The sequence below is a fragment of the Cygnus olor genome, chromosome 1, assembly GCF_009769625.2.
Source record: "Cygnus olor isolate bCygOlo1 chromosome 1, bCygOlo1.pri.v2, whole genome shotgun sequence".
In the NCBI taxonomy this organism is placed as follows: Eukaryota; Metazoa; Chordata; class Aves; order Anseriformes; family Anatidae; genus Cygnus; species Cygnus olor.
Genome location: NC_049169.1, coordinates 141012975 through 141035435, shown reverse-complemented (window position 1 = coordinate 141035435; position 22461 = coordinate 141012975). Strand labels below are relative to the sequence as shown.

Sequence of the window (22461 nt, the reverse complement as noted above, 5' to 3'; positions counted from 1 at the left end):
AAATGAGAGTTGAGGCTCCCCAGTTGTTTTCTCACATTATATTGCCTCATTGTGCTGTCTATATTAATTGGCTGGTTTCATTTGTGATTTAGCAACTGGCTTCCTTTTAAACTAAAGCTCATTCCCCTTACTGGGTGCTTCCATAGCTTCTGTTATGCTGAAAGGTTAAACAGAGCTCATTATCCATTTCCAGCAGAGATTTAATTTCTACAAAAGGCCTTGAGCAGAGAAACATGACTGGCAACAAAAGGAGTAAGATTACAAGAAGCCATTTTCACACTTAGTCAAATACCAAGAAGCTCAGCGACCATTCAAAATCACGCTCCGTGTGGGTCTCAGCAGCTCAGCAGAACATTCAGCCTCTTGTTTTCTAGTTACTGCTCCACCTGCATCGTTCAGCGTAACATCTTCTAATGGCATGCCCCAGCACATCAACACATCTCAGGATAAAAGCATCTCAGGATAAAAGATGGTACAAATCAAACTTTGTCCACATTCCTCCTGAATTGTTGAATGCTGATGAATGACACCAGACAGCCCCTGCTGTAGCCCTGACAGACAGCGGGGAGCAGGCCAGAAGAGACGATCTCCCCTTCCCCTACCCAATCTCATGGGTAACCCAGGAGGCAGGCCTGATTCACTCCTTGCAGAGGAAAGAACTAATACCTTGGGGTACCTCTATTTGTGGGGCAGGGAGTGCCATAAGCAGCGTTGATAGGCACACTGTAGCTGTCCTACTGTGGCCGAGCAGCTTGGAGACAGTGGGATGTCTCCACACAGCCCTGGTCACCCTCGGAAGCTCAGTCCTCTTGGTGGATCCAGCGCCCACACATGCCATTGCACTCCTGTATAAGATGCTGTGGTTTTCTTTTAAGACCCTGCTGGAAGGGAAGATTGTAAAGGAAATAGTCCGAAGTCCCACTTTCCCCTTGTATTTATTTTAAATTAAACACTGGGCACAGAGGGGGGCAGGACCACAGCTCTATTTGGTAAAAGGACCACTAAGGGCTGCCTGCCACAACTGGCCAAACTCAGTCTCTGCTTTCAGGAAGGAGGACTTGTGACTAGTTACTATATCACCCATCAGCTAGCTAGGGTGAAGTCCTTCCTGGAGCTAGCTGAAGCTCCATACTAGGCAAGCTTTATAACTATACAAGGATGACAGCTGCTTTTTGGAATCCATTTAAAACACACCTGAGGCAACAATAATGACTTCATGGAAGATGTGCTTGGTTTCCATACTCCTTCAGCTTACAAAAGGAAGAGAAGAGATTAGGCAAGTCTTATTAAAGGACCTGGCTCTTCCCATTGATGAACCTCAAAGGCACTAACAAGATGAAGGACTTATACTTTAGAGATGGAAAAACGTAGGCACAGAGCTGTTGACAGTCAGCAAATACTGGATGCAGAACAGAACACAGTGCTCGTTTCTGCTGTTCTGGTCTATGAATCAACAGCCTAGAAAACCAGAAAAGCCCACATACAGAGTTATTGCACTCTCCCTCCTTACAGAGGATCAAAAGAGGGAATAACAGAAACAGAAATGTATCCGAAGTGTTACTTACTTTTTAAATCTGTTTTTAAATTAAAGCTGTGGCAGCAATGACACAAAATACACTGTAGGTTTTACCCTTCTTCCTAGAAAGTTTGATGAACTTCAAAAAGAAAGTGAGAGGAGTATGACAGCTGTGACTGCATTTAGTCAACTGAAATGCTAAGAGCAGCAGATGTGGAGAGAGAGAGGCTGAGGATGTGACATTCACTCCACACACGTTTCAGAGGGTCTCATTTCAGACTAGCTTTAACTTAGCTTTTTGGATCAAATGCCCTTTGGTGGCTGGGTTGGCTTCCTCCAAAAGAAACTCAGCTGATGTGCTCAGAGGTCATTCTAAGATGTGAAGAAAAGTACAGTTAAATGAGGACAAGCAAAGAATAAGCAAAATGTGTCGACTTCTGCTAGAACCTGTTAAACATGAAGTAGGTTAATCCTCTATAGAGGTCACTTCTTGGCTTTTCTGGGCAGGAGGAGTTGTCCTCTTCCTAGACTATAAGAAGATGTAGGTAAGTACGAAAACACCAGGTCTGACAGCATTTCGGATATTCCAGTGTCAAGAGAAGTGTGTCAGTATGTACAATATGTAATAATCAGTATTTATCAGTTTTTACCCTGCTGCATTTTTGCTCACTTCCAGTGTTAATGTTTTACCTGTTTTATCAAAAAATACAAAAAAGAAAGACAAAAAGACTGAAGTGAAACCCAAATCCCCATCCAGAGTTCAAAGATAAAGCTTTGCATCAGGGTCTTGTAACTGTTTCTTGAGCTTCAGGTGAAGCTGTTTGTTGTTTAAGCTACACATTAAATTTTACTGGGGAGATAAAATGCAGGAAACATGCTTAAGTTATTAAGAAACAACACAAAACTTAAAAACCAAACTTTTGCTTGTGCAGTGTTACATTCTGTACCACCCACCCACAGAATCCATCAGAAATATAACATGTCCATGGGACAGGCTTCTCAGCAAAAGCTCAAAGCTTGTCAGCCCAAGCTTAGACAAATTGAGAGCCTTTCTTAGAAAGAAGATAGGAGGTTTTTATTTTTGTTTTAATATAGGAAGACGTTTTCAAACATCATTTTCCCTCTCATTTGGTAATGCCACTACTGTAGTAACACATCAGACTTCTGGTTCTGTGCAAGAAGTCAACAACTTCACATTGGAGTACCACCATCTCAAATTTTCTTTCCCGATTAGTAGTGTGGTGTTGGAGATCCAGCCCCCTGCAAAAGGGGAGGTATTGCTGCTATGCAAATAATTGTGCATGGAAGGGAGTTCTGGACTTGGAAGGTCCCAGGAGATGACGGCCGTCACCAGCATCTCCGGAGATGCTGGCACCCCCAGCTCACAGTGGCCCTTCTGCCAACATCTGCACATGATGGGCTAACAGAAAGCCAAATTCAGAGCTGTGCTATAACCTGTCACATTAAGACCAGCTGTTTATACACACAATCATGTCAAAACTATTAGGCTTTAGGCCACTTAATATTTCATATTTTAAAAAAGTCATCAATTTATTAAAATAATAACAAGAGACTTTTGTGTCTACTGATGCCTGTATTTTAAAACTTTGAGTAATATTTACTCAAGCTTCATAATATAAAATGTCTTTCAGGATCTTAAGTGAAATTGCAATAATTTCCTCCCCACCTCCAAAAAAAAACAACCACCTTTAAATTTCTAGATAAATGTCTGTCTTGAAATACCACTCTTCTGGGGTTCAGCAAGATCTTGATGAGCATCTCCAGCGCTTTAGATGGGAACACTGGCTGCAGGCCTATTGTATCACTCTTGATGCTGATGCAGGAGTTAGTCATCCTCTGAGTCACTCTCTGCCCTGGTTGGGGCACACGCCCTAATCGAGGACATGAGCTGGTCCTGGATCTGCTTCCTGGGGTTCTCCTCAAGGTCTGTCTTGATGGCACCTGACTCCGAAATCTTCCACTCCAATTCTGCATGGAGCAAAATGAGAGTGCCTTGAATATGGGGAGCAAACTGGGCTTTTTCCACATCTGATTCTTTTTGACATATGCTTCTTTACCTCAGTACACAGTTCTTTGCCCTTCTGGTTTACTCTCAAAAGGAGAGAAGGACCTCAGACCTTGACAATTCTGCCATCCCTGCTTCCCCAGCTGATTTCTCACCCTACCATCGCACCCACCAAAACCAGGGCCCTGCTCTATTCCTCCCTGTCCTCCACCACCCTCTGGTCCCGGTCCCAGCCCCTGCCCCATCTCCCACACCCACAGCAGCCAAGCTCTCCCTTCAGGACTCAGGAGGGCTGGCACAGATCTCACCCCAGGGCACAAATCCAAAGTACAGGCTCAGAGCACTGCTCTGCAGCCCACCCACATCACACCCTGCGCCCCCCTGCTCCCTTTACAATGGGGAGCATCAAAGAGAGAATTGATACAGAGCAGCAGCTTTAGATAAGGCAGCTCTCCTGGGAAAAGAGAATACCACCTCCTTCTACCCACATAAGGATAGAAATCAGGTTTGCACATCTACTGCCAATACATTACAGCTGTTTGCATCATACAAAAAGTCCATCACAGGCAGAAGACGTAGGGAATAGATTGTTTGCTGAGTGGCAAAAGAAAAGTAGCAATGCCATTTATACATCTGAATTCTAGCTATTTTCCAGGGATGTACTCCACAGATGCAATCTACCCCTTTCCCACTACTCCATGCACTGATTTTTAGTTCCTTTCAAGACAGTAAAAGAAATTCCACCATCAGTAGTGGGCCTATTACTATATAGACACAAATTGGATTGCTTCCCAGAAGTGGTAGAAAGCCAATACAACACACTCAGTTGAAACCTCTCTCCTAGTTCTGCTGCAAAACCCATCATTAAATCTAATTTCCTTCAGACATTACAGACTAATGAATACAACCTCACACTTTCTTTAATCTCCAGTGGAAGTCACCTAGACTTAGGGGATAAAGAAAGAAAAAAAAATAAAAGAAAGTGTAGAATTTCAGTACCTAGCTTTTTGCAATGACTGAATTAAGCTGGCTCGGCTACCTTTGGATCCCTCAAAATCAATTATTTATGAGCTCGAAACGGGAGAAAGATGACTGTATGTTCTGCTACCATTGCTCCCTTCAGTGTGTAATTAGGCAACCTCTAAATGCGGAGTTAGTTACTCTCAAATTAGCGATCTCACTGGTGAGCTTTTCGCCTTCTGACATTTCAGACAGAGAAGTGTTTTCTACAGCACACATTCAAGGTAATCCATAAATTTCAGGATTTTATTAAAACAACAACAACAACAACAAACTCTTTGCACTCTATGCCAGTATAGGCAGCTGCCATCACTCAGCAGGGTCCTGAAATGCTCCTTATTTGTGGTTCACTTCAGATATAGGTGCCCTTAAGTCTGACCTCGAAAAAACTTGAAGGTATCTGGACCAACACACCTACTCAGAAAGCTGATGAGTATCCTTCTAGCTCCAATAAAATCCACTGAACTGCATCACAGTTGCATTACTTTCCAACAGGAAGAGCCTTTTCCACTGCTGACCTCTGTCTTCAGGCACTGCTTTATGACACCATACCCTGCCAGCCTCTCCAAATAACAGCTTTTTCTGCAGAGCCACGGTGCTCTGCAAGATCTGTGGCACAGCCCTACTACCCTAACCTCCCGAAGCACATCATCCTGGTAAGACTGCATGACCCCTGATCTAGCACCAGAAGGGCTGAAGCAGCAAGGAGGAAATAATCCAGGCAAAACCATGATCTCCAGAAAAGGCTCTCCATCTCTGAGACAGAGAGGAAAAGGGAGCAGCCCAACTGGGCAGTGGGAAGGGCTCTTCCCACTTGTGTGGGAGTGGAGCTTGTGTGTCAGGAAGGTACAGACACTTATATGCCTTCAGCTTGGAAGTGAAACAAGATGCCTTGCAATGCAATGAGCAATCACCAGTTATCAAGTGCACAGATTACCAAGCAACTGGGGGCAAGATCAGTCTTTCGGGTTAAAAAAAAAAAAAAAAAACACAAGTCGGGGGGGTATGACTTGCCCTTTTAATGCATTCAGGAAAATTTGCTTCACAGGGCACAGGGTATACTTGCATACACATAAAATAAATAATTGTATCTTGGCCTACTCTGCCACTTGCTGCTTGTACAATATAGCTTCAATCACGTCGTTAAGCCAAAAGGGTGGGGAAGAAAAAAACCCTCATGACTTTTAGTGATCTCCATTCTCCTATTTCTCACTTCACTCCTTTCTTTCCCAGCAAAACTGTTCACTATTTTCACTTTTCCATTGGAATATTTAAGATGCAGACACTCACCATCCCTTGTCAAGTTCATGCCACCAAACACCAAAGGCCCAATGAACTGAGCTTTGATGTCTCCTTCAAGGTAGACGAATATTGTAGGCAGATTCTTATCGGGATAGTTGGGTATGCAGGTGGTAGAGATAGCTTTGATGAATTTCACATCTCTGAACTTTCTTGCAAGCCCATTCAAATGTTGATTTATTAACGCACAGAGTGGTATTCTGTAAACAACAGCAATAGACATGCATAAGAAAAACTAGAAGACACGTTGGACAGTAATCTTCACCAGAAGAAAGGTCAGAAATAACAGTTCAACAGCGAGACAAATTTACCAGAAGCAACTTCTGAATAATTTTGTTGTCCAGTACTCCAGCATTCAGAGGAAGTCAGCATCACTGGAGGTTGTTTTTGTTTTTTAATAAAAAAATATTAGCAGTACCACTTTCCCCCTTTTTATACAAAGGGTTTGGTCTACAAGATATGATGTTTGAAAATTGCACGAGCATAGGCAGAACAGAAAGAAAAGCGACTCCTGGAAATGAGAAAGCTAATGACAACAAATACACATGAGGCAGTTAGAGACGACAAACAAAATCAAGTATTTCTAGCCCTTCCCAGAAAATTACATCTACTTATAAGACCTTTTTAATAAGATATTCCATCCTGTTGACAAGACTGAAAACCTTGCTCACTCTGTTTTTATACATCTAGCAAACAGGTCAAAGCCACACAGCGATTCTTCTAAGAGCAAAAACACTTTGCACTTTACCCAGAATAATTTTCAAAGATTAGTATTTCCGTAGCAGAGGAAATGGGAAGACCTCTACCTCTATAGGAAGACTAATCACACAGTGCAGTGTTTGTGTATATACCTATATAAGAGAGCCACTTCCTGGTAACATCCTTTTAAGAGCAAAGTTTGGCTGTCTTCAGCCAACAGTAAGAAAATTATTAATTCAATATTTCTTGCAACTCCAAAACCAGTTCCTTAATTTCCACATTAACTATACACTTGTCTAGAGTATTTTCAGCCACTGACAGTGAAAGGTTTAAAATAAAATTTCTTACCCTTGTTTGTACAGGTGCAGGACTACCCATATACCTTTTCCAGCTTTTGTAACCTCTTGAACATAATCTTTTCCAGAAATCTCCAAAACTTCCCCAAATTTATTCTTCATTTGAGCTGCTTTCATTTCTGCTAACCTTTGCTGTCTGAACAACAAGGAAAGAAAGCTTAAAAACAGATGTATTTTTGACAGAAAAATCTTTATAGTCTAAACCTAGACTTCAGAGGCAGATTACAAACATCTTCAAAGCCCAGAGCAACAGAAGTTAATGTAGGCTGTAGATGTTCTTACATTTGAATCACAAGTTAAAGCCATCAACATACAAGAAGTACAACTATGTTCTGTGAATGGAATTTGTCATGTCTGCCCCCAGCAGACATTTCTTCTGCAGATACTACACTACCAAACTAGATGGTAAAAATCATGAGATGAAAAAGAGAAAAAGATGATGATAAATCAACACTGCCATCATAAATATGCAGCACCTTATTGTCATTCCTACAAAAACTGAGAAAACTTGAAGGTGATTATCAAAGCTCTCACAGTCCCCATTTCACTATTCGCTCAGTGGGCGTACATTATCTCTGCAAAATTGGGTTGTAAATAAAGGACACTGAATTCAAACTCCACCATCCTTTTAAAGGCACTCAGAAGGTCCACGTGAGATCAAAAAACACATTGCACTTTTTCTAGCATCAGGCCTAAGAACATCCTACCTCTTTGATACCATCTAATAGCGTGTATCTATACCTATAAAACAAACAAAACAAAAAACCCCAAACAACCACATGCTCCAATTTTCATTAAAATCAAGTTCTGTATGATGCTCTAACCTGTACATTTCAATAGCTTTCTCATCTTCCTCATTAAATTCATCTTCATTTTCTTCTAGCTCTTCCAGAGTCATGTCCTCGTAAGTCTTCACTAGGACAGAAGCAATATCAAATCAGCAAAAATCTAATTCTGGGAAAACTCAGCCTTTCAGACTAACGGAATTTATTTATTTTAAGGATAGATTAACTATAGGAAATGTGGTGGTGTTTTTTTCCTGCAATATTATTGTTACTGGATTTTTAGAAAATATTATGCACTCTACACATGTAAATGGAAAGACAGTGATGCAAAGGACTGAGCCAGAGGCTGGCTACTCTAGTACAGAAGTACCTGAGCTAGCTTTCAAGTTCTGTGACTGCAGCAGAGACATACAATACAGCAGGGATGCCTGAATAATAGGGGAAGCATACAACAGGTAATGATCATGTTCATTAGATACTTTCATTTGTGCATTCATATGACAAACTCCCTTCAGACTGCTCTTATTTCAGTTTTGAAACATTTACAAAAACATGGCACTGGCATTGCGAACAAAGTCTTCCTGTACCGGAAGATGCCATGTATTCAGGAATATATTTGTCTGATACTGGTAAGAGATGGCCATGCTATACAAGAATTAGCTTTGGTATCCCTTACAGGTTTAGAAAAGGACACATTGCTTCACAGGCACATAAACTCACCAATAGACTTCTGTAGGATCATAAGCTGCTCCTCCTCCTTTGCACGCTCCTGTTCTTCGAGGTTCTCCTTTGGAGGAAGGATACCTTTCTTGCGCAGGATGTCATTCCACTCTGTGTCTTTGTCTGGGTCCTACAAAGGAACAAGAAACGGATGACATGCATTCAAGAAGAACTTTGACACATCCAGAAGTTAACAGAGGCAAGTTTTTCAAGGAACACTTGGCATTGATACAGCAGTAACTGTCTTGATAGCATCGGGAATTCAGTGTGCAACCTCCTGAGGCTTTTTTGTGGCCCCAAGAGGGGCCAGAAAAAAGTGACTTTGTTTTATTTCACCCCACTCACAGCATGCCTTGGCAAGCCACGAGAATTTGAAGTGTTACAACCACCACTGCAGCTCTCGCAAGGTGAGAGGGGCAGAAACAGGGTGACAGGGGACATGCGCTGGCCACAACGCTAAGGAATGGAGCCTCAGCGGAACAGATCGTTGTCCTGGGAAGCACGGGTTTGAAAACAGGTGGGTGTCAGCCCTGTGGATCGAGCTGTGCACACACTGGCAGCCTCCTCGGTGGAGTCTGTCAGCGTGACGACAGCAGCGCTCGGAGAGAAGCGAGCGTGGTCACTGCTGAGTAAGGCCGCTGCTAGGGAGCGGTTCTAAATCTATGCCTAGGTTATTCCTGAATTTTAAAAGCTTCTTTTAATAATCCCAAAGAAGAAGGCCAACAGGCTCCTATGCATTGCTGAAAAGCTCAAGTATTTAAGTTACACCGCAGTTTCTTGTTTTAAACAGGAAAACTCGGCGGTAAACACTCGTGCTCTGATTTTGGTTCCTTCCCGACTTGAGCCAAGTCCCAAAGCCCCCCGAGGACCAGCAGCAAAACAAACGCCGTACTTCGAGATAAAGAAATAAATAAAGAAATAAAACAATAAACAGAAGTAAAACGAGAGACGGACGAGAGCCCAACCCGCTGCGCACCCCCGGCACGGGGGCCATGCCGGGCCCGCCCCAGCAGGGAGCTCCGGGCTGCGGCGGGGCCCGAGCCCGGCCCCGCGGGGAGCACCGGGGCGGCCCTGCCCGGCCCCCCACGGGCTCCACCGCACCCCCGGGCCCTCACCTGCATCTTGCCGGCGGGGCCGGGTCCGGGGCCCGGGGTGCGGCGGTGCTGGGCTGGGCCCTGTCCCGGTGTGCTCGGCGCGGCCTAGGGGGGGCGGAGCGGGGCGGAGCGGGGCCGGGCCAGCGCCGCTGCTTCCTTCAGTGCCTAATAAGGCCCGGCCGGCTCGGCCTGCTGGGGCAGGGTTAAACATAGCGAAGGGTTTCGGCCCTGGGAGTGAGGCTGAGCGTGTGGCATGGCCCCCTCTTAGGGTTTCTTGTTTTCCCCTCCGCGTGCGGCTTCAGTCTCTGCTGCCGCCCAACGCTGCGGCTTGATAACAGGAAAAGGGTTTAGTATCAAGCACCACATCCTTATTAATAGGATACAACTCATTAACCAAGGTGCCCCCCGTCTTGGCTCCTGTTGGGAAGCCTGGCAATGGTTGCTTTTGAAAAGCCCGTTTTTAGGTTCTAAATTCCAGGCAAAACCACCGCATTCCAAGGAATGCTGCTTTTCACAGAATCACGAAATCACAGAATCATCTAGGTTGGAAGAGACCTCCAAGATCACCAAGTCCAACCTCTGACCTAACACTAACAAGCCCTCCACTAAACCATCACTAAGCTCTACATCTAAACGTCTTTTAAAGACCTCCAGGGATGGTGACCATTTCCCTGGGCAGCCTATTCCAATGCCTAACAACCCCTTCAGTAAAGAAGTTCTTTCCATCAATCCCAGTGAGAATACATGCAATCCTTTCCAAATCCCTTTTGCCCAGAGGATTTGTGGATGCCCCATTCCTGGAGGTGTTCAAGGCCAGGCTGGATGGGGCTTTGGGCAACCTGATCTAGTGGGTGGCATCCCTGCCCATGGCAGGGGGTTGGAATTAGATGGTCTTTAAGGTCCCCTCCAACCCGAGCTGCTCTATGATATGACTCTATAAGTTATAGGCTTGATGGGGCCTTCTTATTTTCTCTCAGGACTGATAGCAGGCTTTCCTGGTTAAGAAAACCCTGTGCCTTTTCAGCTTTTATTTCAGATACCAACATAGTATCCCTCACCTTGGTGTCAAACTGCCTCACACAACTAAGTACATCACCACAGTCTTCCCCAAACATTAATTATTTTGCACTGCTGTAAAGGGTCCATGACTCTCAAATTGGTGGTGTTCTCCATTTGGAGCATTTAAAGCCATCCCGTGGTTTCCCAGTCATTGCTAGATCCCAGGCTCATCTGTCCCACTCAGTGACCCACTGAGTCTGTGGCATGAGGCTAGTGCTAAGTGGTCTCCATTTCCTCAGGGGCCCTCAAGATCTGCATTAGAGCAGACAGCACTGCATTGCCTTTAACAGGCAATGCCCAGCGCCCCTCTCAGTGGGGCTTTAATGCAATAAAAGCCTTAATAATTCAATTATAACAAAACAATGCATACGGAGATGCCCCCACCATGTCCTCATACCCCTCAAATCAACATCAGCATGGATGTGATGGAGGAAGAGAAGGTGCATTTTCTGTGGGCCAGAACAGAAGTTCTTACACTCCCTGCTCTAACATAAGTTCATGGGTACCCTCGTGATGTGGCCACAGAGCCCTACTGCTCCTGCCCAGCCCCGGCTAGCTTGTCCTTGTCGGCCACCAAAGTTGTGCAGGGGAAGCAGTGTGGCCGTGGGGCATGGTATGCCTAGCAGACAGCACGCTGAGCTGGGCACAGCCTCAGCTCCTCACCCTCACGAGACAGCTTCCTGAAGCTACACTAAACCTGTTGGTCCTAGAGCAACCTGCTTTAGGTGTCCCTGCTTGAGCACTAGATGGCCTCCAGAGGTCCCTTCCAACCTCAGCCATAATGATCTCGTAAATATGTAAACCAAACTAAGCACCATCACAGAAAAAAACCAAATAAATTGCCAACCATAGGGAATATTTCCCTATAAGCATGTAAATACATTTGGTGAGTTTTGGGGCTCTCCTCTGCCTTAGTTTTTCTCTGTGACACTTTCCTTTATTCTGCATTGAGTCCATTCTTGTCTGTGTTTCATATCCTGTGTTATTGCTTCACGGGCTCCTCTCCTCATTTTTCTTTTGATGCTCTGTTTAAATAAATAAACAAATCTAAACTACATATTGTCTATTTTTAACACATAATTATCATCCGTGCCCCCACCATTCCATTTAGGATCAGCACCCCATTCCCTAAAAATAGGCACCTCTGCCACTGAAAAGAATTGAGTGGATGTGGTGCTTAGGGACATGGTTTAGTGGGTGACATTGGTGGTAGGGTGATGGTTGGACCAGATGATCTTGAAGGTCTCTTCCAACCTTAATGATTCTATGATTCTTCTGAAAAACACACAGCCGCAGAGAAGGGGGAAGATGCCTGCTCCCACCTCCCCCTCCATTTTGTGCTCACCCAGGAACGGGGAGCTGAGCTCTGGGTCCCTGGAAAACTGCCTCACCACAACCAGCCCACAGGCGTCAGGATTGTGCTTGTTCTGGTCATGCAGAGAAACAACTGTGTCTATCTCTGAATTAAAGGAAATGGATAGCCACGGCTGTGCTTTGAGAGGACATCAATCATTATGGTGAATATTTGGATGCGTGGAGAGTGTCCCATACCCACCTCCCAGGGCCCTGGAGGGGAGGAAGACTCTTCTTGGTGCTTAGGTGCACTGAATGCACATCCTTGTGGAAAATGCAGTTTTCTGAGTGGTGTTGGAGCCACAATTAGAGGTGATGTGAGAACATTAAAGCAGGAATTAGCAGGCTACAGTGTCTTCCAGTGAGGCAACACCTGAATTCAGGTTTTGGGGATCACAATTCTGAAGTCTTCTGCAGGCCCTCTTTAAGAAAGTCTTTTGGTTCTGACCCACAGTTAGTATCTGGCAAGCAGAACTGAAGGCTTAGCTGTCTGTGCCAGTTTTCAGTGTGCAACTGTTTTATCAGAGCCTTGGCTTTACAGAGGACATGTTAGTTTAATATTCATCTTTTGTGCCTGAAACACCACTCACCATCATTCTTGTATGTTGCTGGTTGGAGCCTGTTCTGAACACCAGGAAGCAAAGAGAAAGACATGAGCACAAACAAAGCATGCTCTCATTTTTTAAAAGGTGAATGAAAACATTCACTTGCATTAGGTGAGATTCTTGCCCAGGTTAATTCAGAGGAACTAACCAAGGACCCTGAGCACCAGGAGCCTCTGTTCCCACAGCAAACCCTGAGTTACAAGAAGAGCCCCAAGTCTTAGGAGCAGCCCCCTCCTGTCACTTGATGGGGCTTTGTTCACACAATATGAGCAAAGCTAACAGTCCCTCTGTCCCCTTCACCCAACAAAGGCTCCCTCTGCCTAGGGCACACATAATACGCTGTTTCCACCTCTCTCACCCAACTCAAAATACATGGCATTTATAAATCACATTTCCTCTATGTACTTTTGAAAATCAAGCCTCAGCAGGAAAGAGAAGATTGTTTTTACACAAGGTGTACAGACAGAAATACTCCAGGCAGAGTGGCTAAGAGCTGGCACTGTCACAGAGAGACTGAAATATAGCTGTAGCTTGGCCCTTCGAGACAGATTTGCGTCCCCCCAGAGAATTCACTTCAGGGTGTCTGTAATGTATTTCTTCCTTTTCCCTCAAATCAAGGGTTAGGAGGAAGGTGAGCCACAGGTGGGAATGACTCATTAATTGTCCAGGTGACCCACTAATGAGGAGAAAATGTTGCTAATAAAAAGGCACTGCTCCCTAGAGTTAGGGTGAATGATAGGTGGCTTGTTTGCCTTTGAGTGTTGGCTGTAGTAAGGCACAGACTGGGCTAAAATAAGATTTATTTTTTTTAAGGTAACAAGATATATTTTTCACCTATAGTACATAGTGAAAAATAGGGGGTTATTTATATGAATATGGGGTGTATTTATAGTACAGCTGTAATGAAAATAATCAGAAAATGAGATTTTTTTTTTGGGGGGGGGGGTCTGATAATAGAGGTAATGACCTATGGCTTGGTTCGCTTGGGTTTTGTTATGTTTTTCTTTTTTTTGATTTGGTTTGGTTCTTCCCTCTGAAATCTTACTCTGATTTTTCTTAAATATTTACATTTTTCTATAAAAACTAAACAAAAAGCTATGTTAATCTGGTGATGGATGTTCCTGTATATTACAAGCAGCTGTGCTGAAAGTTAACTGTCTTATTTACTCAAATTCTAAATAATGTTTAGATCAGTATTTTTGCCATTCTAATTGGACTGAATTTCATTATTCTTGACTTCATTCTAAACTGGCTATAACATCTATTTTTGTTAGCAGTATTCTGTCTAAGTTGATTCTTCCTTCTACTAGTGCAGGACAGCTTCAGTATTCTCAGGGCAGCTAGAGAATGTCCCTCAGGTAATTAATTTAGGAACTTGTATGAACTCCTCTGGGAGTACCTCAGGTGTAAGATGCAATGGGTAGTACGAATCTTACACTCTTCATACTTAAAATGAAGATCTGAATAATGGGAGAACTTGGTATACAGATTCCTCTAGGATAAAGAGAGAGGCTTAGCTTCAAGTTAAACTTGAGAAAACAGTTGTAGTGTTTAAGAACAGTCTTCTATAAGAAGACCCATTGTGCCCCAATCTCCAATACAAACTAAGTACCAGAGAAAACGACTACTTTTTTTTTTTTTTTTTGGAGCTCTTCATATCTGCTTCAGTAAGTCTTTACAGCTTTTCAAACTACTCCGGTTTTATGAAAAGGCCTCTCACCAAAAGGCAGGCTATAAAAGGGCAGTAGAAGTTAAAATCCTAGTTTTGCTGTTAATGAACTGTGGTGGGTAGCTCTCCATTCCCTTGCAAAAAGAACAAGCTTTCTTCTTGATGTGGAAGAGTAGGAAGTTTAACTCACTTGGCTGTAATCTCTTCTTGCCCTTCCAAGCACCTGGGTAATGTAAAGGTCTCAAATCCTCTGTCTCTTTGTGCCAGTCAGGATGTCTGGACATGGAAAGAAAAGTGCAGTGGCTGGCAAACCTGGAGCTACACCAAGGAAAACTAAATCAGCCCTGGCTGGTCTGCAGTTTCCTGTGGGTCGTGTCTACAGGCTCCTTAAGAGAGGTGGCTATGCTGACAGGGTTGGTCCCGGCTCTGCCATCTACCTGGCCGCGGTGCTGGAGTACCTGACAGCGGAGATCTTGGAGCTAGCAGGAAACGCTGCCCGGGAAAACAAGAAATCCAGGATCCTGCCCCGACACATCCAGCTGGCTGTGAGAAATGATGAGGAGCTGAACAAGCTCTTCTCCTGCGTGACCATTGCTCAAGGAGGGGTTATGCCAAATATCCTTTCCGAGCTCCTTCCGAAGAAAACTGTCCAAAGTGCTGCTCCTTCTGAAGAACAACCTGGTTGCCAGTGAAACTTGCTTTTCCTGGTCTGTTCTGTGCACTTATGGATGATGGGACTCAGTAGCACTGATCTGTATGTGATTATCTGTTTGTACTTTTTCCACTGATTTTTAATGTTTTTAAAGCTTCTAATAAACTTACTGGAAAGCAACATTGTTCTCCTTTCTCTTCACTGCTCTCCTTCCAGGGATCTAAGAATCCAAGAAATGTGGTTTTCTAAGTCTAGTATACCATCCAAATAACTCTCTTAAAAAGTAAGAGTATATTAATTTTTGAAAACGTGTTTTAAGTAATAGTTGTGGAACAGGCAGAGGAGTCACAATGCATTGCCATTCATATGAACTCTTCTTCCATCACAAACTTCCTAATGCAGTTGGTTCAGCACCTTGTAGGTTAACTCTGCTTCAGAAGTTACTGATTTACTGCTTTAATGCTCACTGCAGCTCTACAAGCCGTAGAGAGAGCTTCCAATGTGAGTCTAAACCACTGTCCCCTTCTTGTATACTGACCGTAGGAAGTGTATTTGAAGCCCAGTACACTGTTTGTGCTGCTAGTAGAGGTGACCGTCCTGCTTCTGTCAGTGCAGAATAACACTTCTCCAGCTCCAAGCAATCCCCTAGGCCATTGCTGACCAACTCACCAAAAGTCCTCCTTCAGGAGGGCTCCTGGGGTTTTCTCTCTGTTTGTAGTGGATGTTGAGGCTCCCTGCTGAAGGGGAAACCAGTGGTCTGGTGCAGATGTGTTAGGATCCGTCTGGCCCCAAGGCAACGTCTCACAAAATTCACAGCATCTAACACAAGTGCTGGTAAGGACAAGCTTCCTAACCTGCAGCCAAAGCATCAGGCCGTTATTTGAATAAGATCTGCCTGTTGTTTTGAGTTTGACCTAGCTCCTTTGCCCTCTTCAAAGCATCATTGTGTCAGAGCCTACAGGTCAGGTTATATGATCCTGAAGGACATCGGAGCTGTGTGAGATACGCAAAGTAAATGTCTCAGAATTGCACTTGGGCAGGAGTGGGAAGAGAGAAGGATACCTGGCAGAACAGCCACCTTCATTTCCACTGTGGTAGGCAACTGAAAAAGTCAATGTATATTGCTTGCTTTTAAAGAGCAAATTGATGAGATCTTGGCTAGCCTGCAACTGAAGTAAAAATGTGTAGGAGTATGTGTAGTTGTACAAAATGTGTAGTAAAAATGTGTAGTTGTGCATATAGTAAAGATGTGCTATATGCAACTTCAGCTATGTGCTGAGTGTTTACGCCTGTTAATGGAGAAAAAAAAAACTTTAGGAGAGGCATATGAGAAATGAACATATGAAACTCAAATTAGTTCCTCCATCTGACCACAGCAAAGGAAAACAGGTCTTGGAATGACTATTTCTTTCAACCAAGCAAAAGTCTACATGTTTGCAGTAATGAGAGAAGACTCAAGTAATGTACTAATTTCATGCAGTTTTAAGTGTGGCGTTCATAGCACCATCTATAGCGTCATCTGCTGATCTAAGAGGACTGTGTTTCAGTAATCGTGCTGCTCCTGTGGCTCTGCTCTGCATCACACCAAACATCCCTCCAAGGCATGTCCAGTGTTCACGCAGCTCCTAGAAATGCCTTCACTTGACATTTTCTGTATGACAAAAGACTGAGGGAGCAGTGTGGCCTTGTCTTTGCTTACACCCAAAGACTGCGTGGGTACACCAAAGACTGTGGTGAGGTACCGGTCCAATTCAAAGGTCCATTTTTTTGGTATTTCTTTGATCAAAATCAATCTCAATTGCTTTCTTCTAGCCAACAGTTTAAGCCATTTGTAAATTAACCAGATATCAGAGTGATCTGAAAAATTACCCCTCTGGCTTTACAGTGACAGAGGATGGATACCTTCTAACCCATCTGCTCAGTCAAAGTTTCTGTTGGGCCAGGGCTCAACCCTTCAGCACTTACGTATTGAAAAAATAATAAAAAAAAAGATTCAATTACACTTGACTCTAGAATGGACATATTATGCCCTGCAACACAACTATGTATGACTTTGGAAAAAAAAAATGTGACAAATGGGGACAAGCCATAGAATGCAGACAACCCAATATCAGAGGTCCTGAGCTTTCACAGGCTCTACAGTGGGGTCACTAGGCAGTGTGGCCAATGCTGGCAGCACAAACCACCATGATATAACTTGTGTTTAATTCTTTATGACTACAGCAGGATGAGCTGTGCCCCCTTCCAGCTGTAATAAATGAACTGCCAATCAGGGGTATTGCCGTTCGTTAAGTCAGTAAATAATATACATGTTTTCAGAGGGGAACATCAGCTGATGAAGGGCTAAGCAGCTCTACAAGGAATAGTGACAAATTCACATGCTCTTGAGTACTGTATCGAGTTGCTCAAGTGTTGTGACCTTGATTGTTTTCCATTTTGAGTGGCTGAATCATCACTCACCCAGGTGGCATTAAATGACAGAAGAGGTGCTAATGATATGGCTACCACTACAGAGTTTAAAAGGGGGCAGCTCTTCATAGGAAGTGTAGTCTGGTAGATTTGGGTTATGATATTGTTGAAGAAAAGGATAATAACTTGTTCAGGTAAAATTTTGTTTTTAAGAATAGAAACTTTGTGTCTCAGTGTTAGGTAAGCTCTTGAGTTTTGTAAGTTCTGAGTTAGCATAAGACTGTTGATTAAGGTGGTTATTTAATTTTATTTACTTATCTGGGCTATTTCTAAATTTATTTCTTTTTTATTTTCCTTAGGGCCCTCAGAAACCTCCTGTAAGAACCTTTTATTCTATTTCTAAGGGCTTCAATTTGGTATCTGATTTAGTTCCTCATCAAATCTGTGTGGAGCCTCTCATTACTTAAAAAACAGCTAATGATCAAATCTTAAAAGCAATTCTATACAAAGGAGCAGAACCTTCCTCTGTTCATCTTTTAGCTGCTTTGTGTTACGCGTTAAAGAGGAGTTAATGCTATTCAATACCAGAGACTTTATCAGTAACAAGTAATAGAGACTCGTTGAAATGGGAGGAATACTGTACAAGCAGATGGCACTCGTGCATTTGTAGTAGCCTGATGCATAGTATGCTGAGTAGAGTAATTTTGGTGTCTGATGTGAAAAGCAAAGTTTCTCTTCTTGTAAGTCTTGTTCCTCATTGTGACCTGTTACTTTGCAGCAATGGGTCCCCTTACCTTTGGCAAGATCCACTTGAAGTGGTTTCCAGCAGATATATTTTTCTGATGTAACAACAGGAGAAAAAAAAAAAAAATAACTTCTAGTATGGGTTCTCTCAAGGCTATGATTATAGAAGCTGCTTAGTGTGGTGCTTTCTTGTTTTCTCTTACTAGAGGTAAGTTCAATGAAGATTCCCTGCAGGCTTTCTGGACGCTTGTGGGTATCTTGGAGCCTTGTTTGCTTAAATTTTCTTGTTAACAGCAATACTCCTTTGATGCAGGGTCAGAAGGCCTTGCTCCTAAGTTCCACTTTGCTCTCCTGAAAAGTCCTGGAGGTCTAGCAGATGGCTGGTCTGCTGCTCTGATTGAGCCTGTAGATGCTTCTTGGCTGGAAACTTGCCAGACTCCTAGAGGAGCAGCCAGACCCATCTGCTCCTTCAGACAAAAGTATGAAACAGCTAGCAATCTTTCTGGGAAAAGAAAACTGACTTCTAAGCAATTAGGCAGTGGAATGAGGGGGATGGAAGGAACTTAAATGCTAAGCTTTTGGTGGTGGTGATTTTGTTGTTTAATTCCTCTTCCTTTCATACTAGATTGATGTTAGAATGTCTGAATGCGAAAAGAAAAACCCAAAGCTCCTCCTTGTGCCAAAGAAAACTAAATCATCCATGGCTGGTCTGCTGTTTCCCGTGGGTCGTGTCTACAGGCTCCTTAAGAGAGGCAGCTATGCTGACAGGGTTGGTCCCGGCTCTGCCATCTACCTGGCCGCGGTGCTGGAGTACCTGACAGCGGAGATCTTGGAGCTAGCAGGGAACGCTGCCCGGGAAAACAAGAAATCCAGGATCCTGCCCCGACACATCCAGCTGGCTGTGAGAAATGACGAGGAGCTGAACAAGCTCTTCTCCTGCGTGACCATTGCTCAAGGAGGAGTGCTACCTAATGTTCTTCCTGAGCTTCTGCCTAAGAAGACCATGTCTCTTAAACCACCCCACAAAAGTGTCCGGTCACAGGAGTTCTAGCTGCCACCAGGCTCTTGAGCTTGTGTTGCTGCTAGTGCTGGTATCTTCCGCAGCCTGGACCTCTACATGCTTTTTGGCAACTTTGGTTTACATTCGTGTGTGTACCTAGGTGCATGTCTGAGAAGTGCTAAAGACAGCGTTGCTAGTTTGGTTTTCCTATGTCCCTCAAAAGAAAGTTAACAGACTACTTTTATGAATACCTAAGTGTAAAATGGACTCATGTTGGTCTTCTCTCCTTCTATAAAATATTTGTTGCATCATTTTCTTCCCAGTGTAGTTATTTAGGGAAACCTGGCCTATTGTCTTTAAAGAATGGGGGTGGGTAGCTGGGATCTACTTACTCAATATGTGTGAGAGTCTGCTTCATCTGACAACTGTGCCCATGAAGAGGTCTGAAGTGAACTATTTGGTGTAAGTAGATGCACTCAAGAGACTTACACTGGACTTCCTTATACATCAGCTTTACTGTCCTTATAATCTTCTCTCATCTTTGGATGCTGAAGTAGGGCTGTGCTGTAACTTCAGAGTGTCGCCACACACGCCTTGGTCCAAGGATAGTGTTGGAATTGTTCTCCTAAGCTTCTGCATTCATGGAGTACATTCTGAGGAGTCTTCAACAGACAGTGTATAAACATGGTCAGTGTTTGAGCCTTAAAGATCTAGGAAGTCGTCTTTTAGATTGCATCCTGATGAGATGCTCCTTAGTTTCTTTGAGGCTTGTTCCATTAGGATCCGGATCAAGCAAAGCTATGCATTAAAGGGCAATCCAGAAAGTAGCCTTTCCCAGAACCTTCCAACTCGTGTGCTACAGCTACACGGTTTGAAAGGCTACTTAAGCACTATTGGGTTTTTACTCTAGATTGTAATACCAGTGAGGACGTACCACATTTGTTGTGCTACAGGTTTTATTTAACAGCTTCACCAGCAGGATGCCACTTAAATTCTAGGACATTACAAGTGCATTATCAGCCATTTGAATTTCTCTACTTATAGCACAGCATCGAAAGACCCTACTGTCTACTAGGTTCAGATATATTAATCTGTTCAGACAAAAAGGTTATTTGGAGAACTGCCTTCACATTGACCCTACTAGGCCAAGATTTGGGAGCCTGTGTTTGTTGAGTTTGCCCCATAGTCATCCATAAGGTGCTGCTGCTTTCTGTAGTGCAACTTGGAAAAACTCCTTGTTTTTCTGGTCTTGAGGGTATTGGGAACACTTGAACTGTTTGCAGAGAGCTCTTCTTGTTTAGGCAGGCTAGAGAATTTAAATGGAAGATGGGAAGCCAGGAAAAAGCAATCGTGGGACTGCAGTTGGAGGACTTTCAGTATGTAAAACCTCTAGCATGTGGGTACGCTGAAAGCTCCTACTAGAGGCAAGGCCATGAAAAGACAAATAGAGGAGAGTCTGTAGGTATCGGGTCAGTCCCAGTATAACTGGCTGCTATGAGTACTGGAGATGAGTGGTTTATAGTGTGGGTAGTGGATGAATGTTGTTTAGAGGGCAGCCGGAAGATCAGCCATTGCTAGCTGTGTAATCATAAGCAAGTTTCTCCAGAGATTCAGAGGGTGATATGGTGCTGAAGCGCTGACCTGTGTAATAAACCGTTGCCTTGGAAAGTAACAGCAGCTCCTTAGGGGGCTGCTGGATGTTTTTCTACAGCAGTTTCAGTCAACACTGACAATATGAGCTGTGTTTGAAGAAAAACAGTCCCTTGTTCCCCTGTCAGGCTGGTGGTTACATTTTGTGCTGTGTTGGCTCAGAGACCGGCTTCTGGCTCATCCAAGATGCTGCCCACAGCACGGGTGCTCGAGCAGCAGCATGGGCTCATGCAGCTCCTGCAGTGCTGCACTGCTCCCTCTGCTGGGTCAACACAGCTGCTCGCAGCATCTGCTGGCCTCATGCATGTTAAGTTTCTTTGCTTTGGACTTGGTGGCTTTTTTTTCTTCCTAAAAAGCAAAACCCGTGGCTTTTCAGCAAGCTACTCCTGTGCATGCTTCACCCTGGTGCCCCAATTTGGGGAGCTGCATAGCTTGTGCTGAGACAAGCTGGCCAAGAGGCACTGGTCCTGCCCAAGGCACAGGATTCAGCCTCAGACTGGGTCAGAGGGAAGGCCACCATCAGGGTGGTGCTGGTTGGTGTTCGTATATTAGTTGTTGAATAACCAATTCTATACAGCTTATAAACTACTTCTGCCAAAAATCTTACATGCTTAAGCACTATCTGAGGGTGGCTGGCAAAAATGAAGTGGTGTTCCATTGCCCCATAAGCTGCAAACTTAGGAAGATGTGGTCTTCCAGGGCTCAATGCCAGTAGACACTCTGGGGTCTCCAACTCATATCTGTGCAACTGCAAGGGCCAGTTTGGAGGCTGGTAACTCTAAAAGCTGCCTGGGGAGAGGCATCACCTTTGGCGGTGTCTCACCCACTTCTTTGGCACAACTGCACAAGCAAGCATGACCTGGAGGAACACTGGTCCAGAGGGAACCACAGGGAAAGGGCATTCCTGGAGCACACAGGAGTCCCAGCAGCTATCGTGCAGCTCTACTGTCATTAGTAGTTTGGGCTGACCTACAGATGTGCTAGTTCCTGAAATATGTCTTGCTATGGCTCTTCTGTTCTCTGTGCTCGCTGCTATAGCTTTTATGTTCCATTTCTAAATGTTAAACCACTGATGCATTCATTCTTGTGTTTTTTGCAATGTCTGAAGACAATTAGAAAGAGAACACCTCATGTTAATTTCAGGGAACTCTCATTAATTCTCCAATACTGTTTCTCTCCTGCAGCTGGGAAGCCTGTTTGGTCTTTCTTTTGAAGATACGTATGTTTACAGCATTATGTATGCTTCAGTGGGGTGCTCTTAATCTTTGATTAAAAATCCATTGTCAGTTTAAATATATTATAATAAAGCATAATCTTTTCTTCTAGCATATCCTCAGCCCTGTTAGTTACCAGACTGCACGCTGCTATACCCCAAATAAATACTTTGATAAGATGTGAGGCATATGGCTGGTGGAGGCTGCCCCAGCAGCTGGGTCAGACTTTGCCCCTGTTTCCAATTCTTTCTCAGTCTCTCTTCCTCAGCTCTCCTTGGTGTCACAGCTTATGTACTTTCTTGACTTCAGGGGGCAAATTGCTTATTTACTAGCTAATGTTTATTGAATGTTTTGAGGCTGCTAAGTATTAGAAAGGCTGGAAGCCATTGTTTTGTTTATACAAGTGCTCATTAGACTCCCAAACAAGGGGTTATATAAAGAGTGCGTGGGAGAGAAGGGAACAACTGTTTCCAGCACTGCAGTGAAAGCTATGCTCTCTCCAGCTATCTGTGTGACTTTCTTTGCAGTGCTGTGCATAGCATCTGGGAGGATATTTTTGCCAGAAGTATCATGGTGGGTCTTCTTAATTGT

General features: G+C 43.9%; 3 protein-coding genes across 3 annotated transcripts; 2 read left to right on the top strand and 1 right to left on the bottom strand.

The window, feature by feature from the left end:
* Positions 1 to 3074: 3074 nt before the first annotated feature.
* Positions 3075 to 9673, bottom strand: PDCL3 (phosducin like 3). The gene is made up of 6 exons (XM_040535857.1): positions 9537 to 9673; positions 8422 to 8551; positions 7741 to 7831; positions 6909 to 7052; positions 5853 to 6061; positions 3075 to 3505 (listed from the first exon to the last, which is right to left on the bottom strand). Exons 1-6 carry the CDS (start codon positions 9540 to 9542, stop codon positions 3363 to 3365), a joined length of 723 nt encoding a protein of 240 aa, XP_040391791.1. The 5' UTR covers positions 9543 to 9673; the 3' UTR covers positions 3075 to 3362.
* Positions 9674 to 14473: 4800 nt separating this feature from the next.
* On the top strand, positions 14474 to 14893 carry LOC121074684 (histone H2A-beta, sperm-like). Its single transcript, XM_040567112.1, has one exon. It carries the CDS (start codon positions 14474 to 14476, stop codon positions 14891 to 14893), a length of 420 nt encoding a protein of 139 aa, XP_040423046.1.
* Positions 14894 to 17870: 2977 nt separating this feature from the next.
* Positions 17871 to 21053, top strand: LOC121059249 (histone H2A-beta, sperm-like). The gene is made up of 2 exons (XM_040535846.1): positions 17871 to 18002; positions 18632 to 21053. Exons 1-2 carry the CDS (start codon positions 17940 to 17942, stop codon positions 19055 to 19057), a joined length of 489 nt encoding a protein of 162 aa, XP_040391780.1. The 5' UTR covers positions 17871 to 17939; the 3' UTR covers positions 19058 to 21053.
* Positions 21054 to 22461: the final 1408 nt, after the last annotated feature.

What these genes read in the sequence shown, in the direction of transcription:
- PDCL3 (XM_040535857.1), bottom strand. An exon ending in GATCCTACAGAAGTCTATTG is followed by an intron (nt 7,832 to 8,421) that starts GTGAGTTTATGT and finishes CTTCTGTCCTAG; the next exon opens with TGAAGACTTACGAGGACATG. An exon ending in AAAGCTATTGAAATGTACAG is followed by an intron (nt 7,053 to 7,740) that starts GTTAGAGCATCA and finishes CTTGTTGTTCAG; the next exon opens with ACAGCAAAGGTTAGCAGAAA.
- LOC121074684 (XM_040567112.1), top strand. Translation starts at nt 14,474, where the DNA reads ATGTCTGGACATGGAAAGAAAAGTGCAGTGGCTGGCAAACCTGGAGCT.
- LOC121059249 (XM_040535846.1), top strand. Translation starts at nt 17,940, where the DNA reads ATGCATAGTATGCTGAGTAGAGTAATTTTGGTGTCTGATGTGAAAAGC. An exon ending in AAAGCAAAGTTTCTCTTCTT is followed by an intron (nt 18,003 to 18,631) that starts GTAAGTCTTGTT and finishes CTTTCATACTAG; the next exon opens with ATTGATGTTAGAATGTCTGA.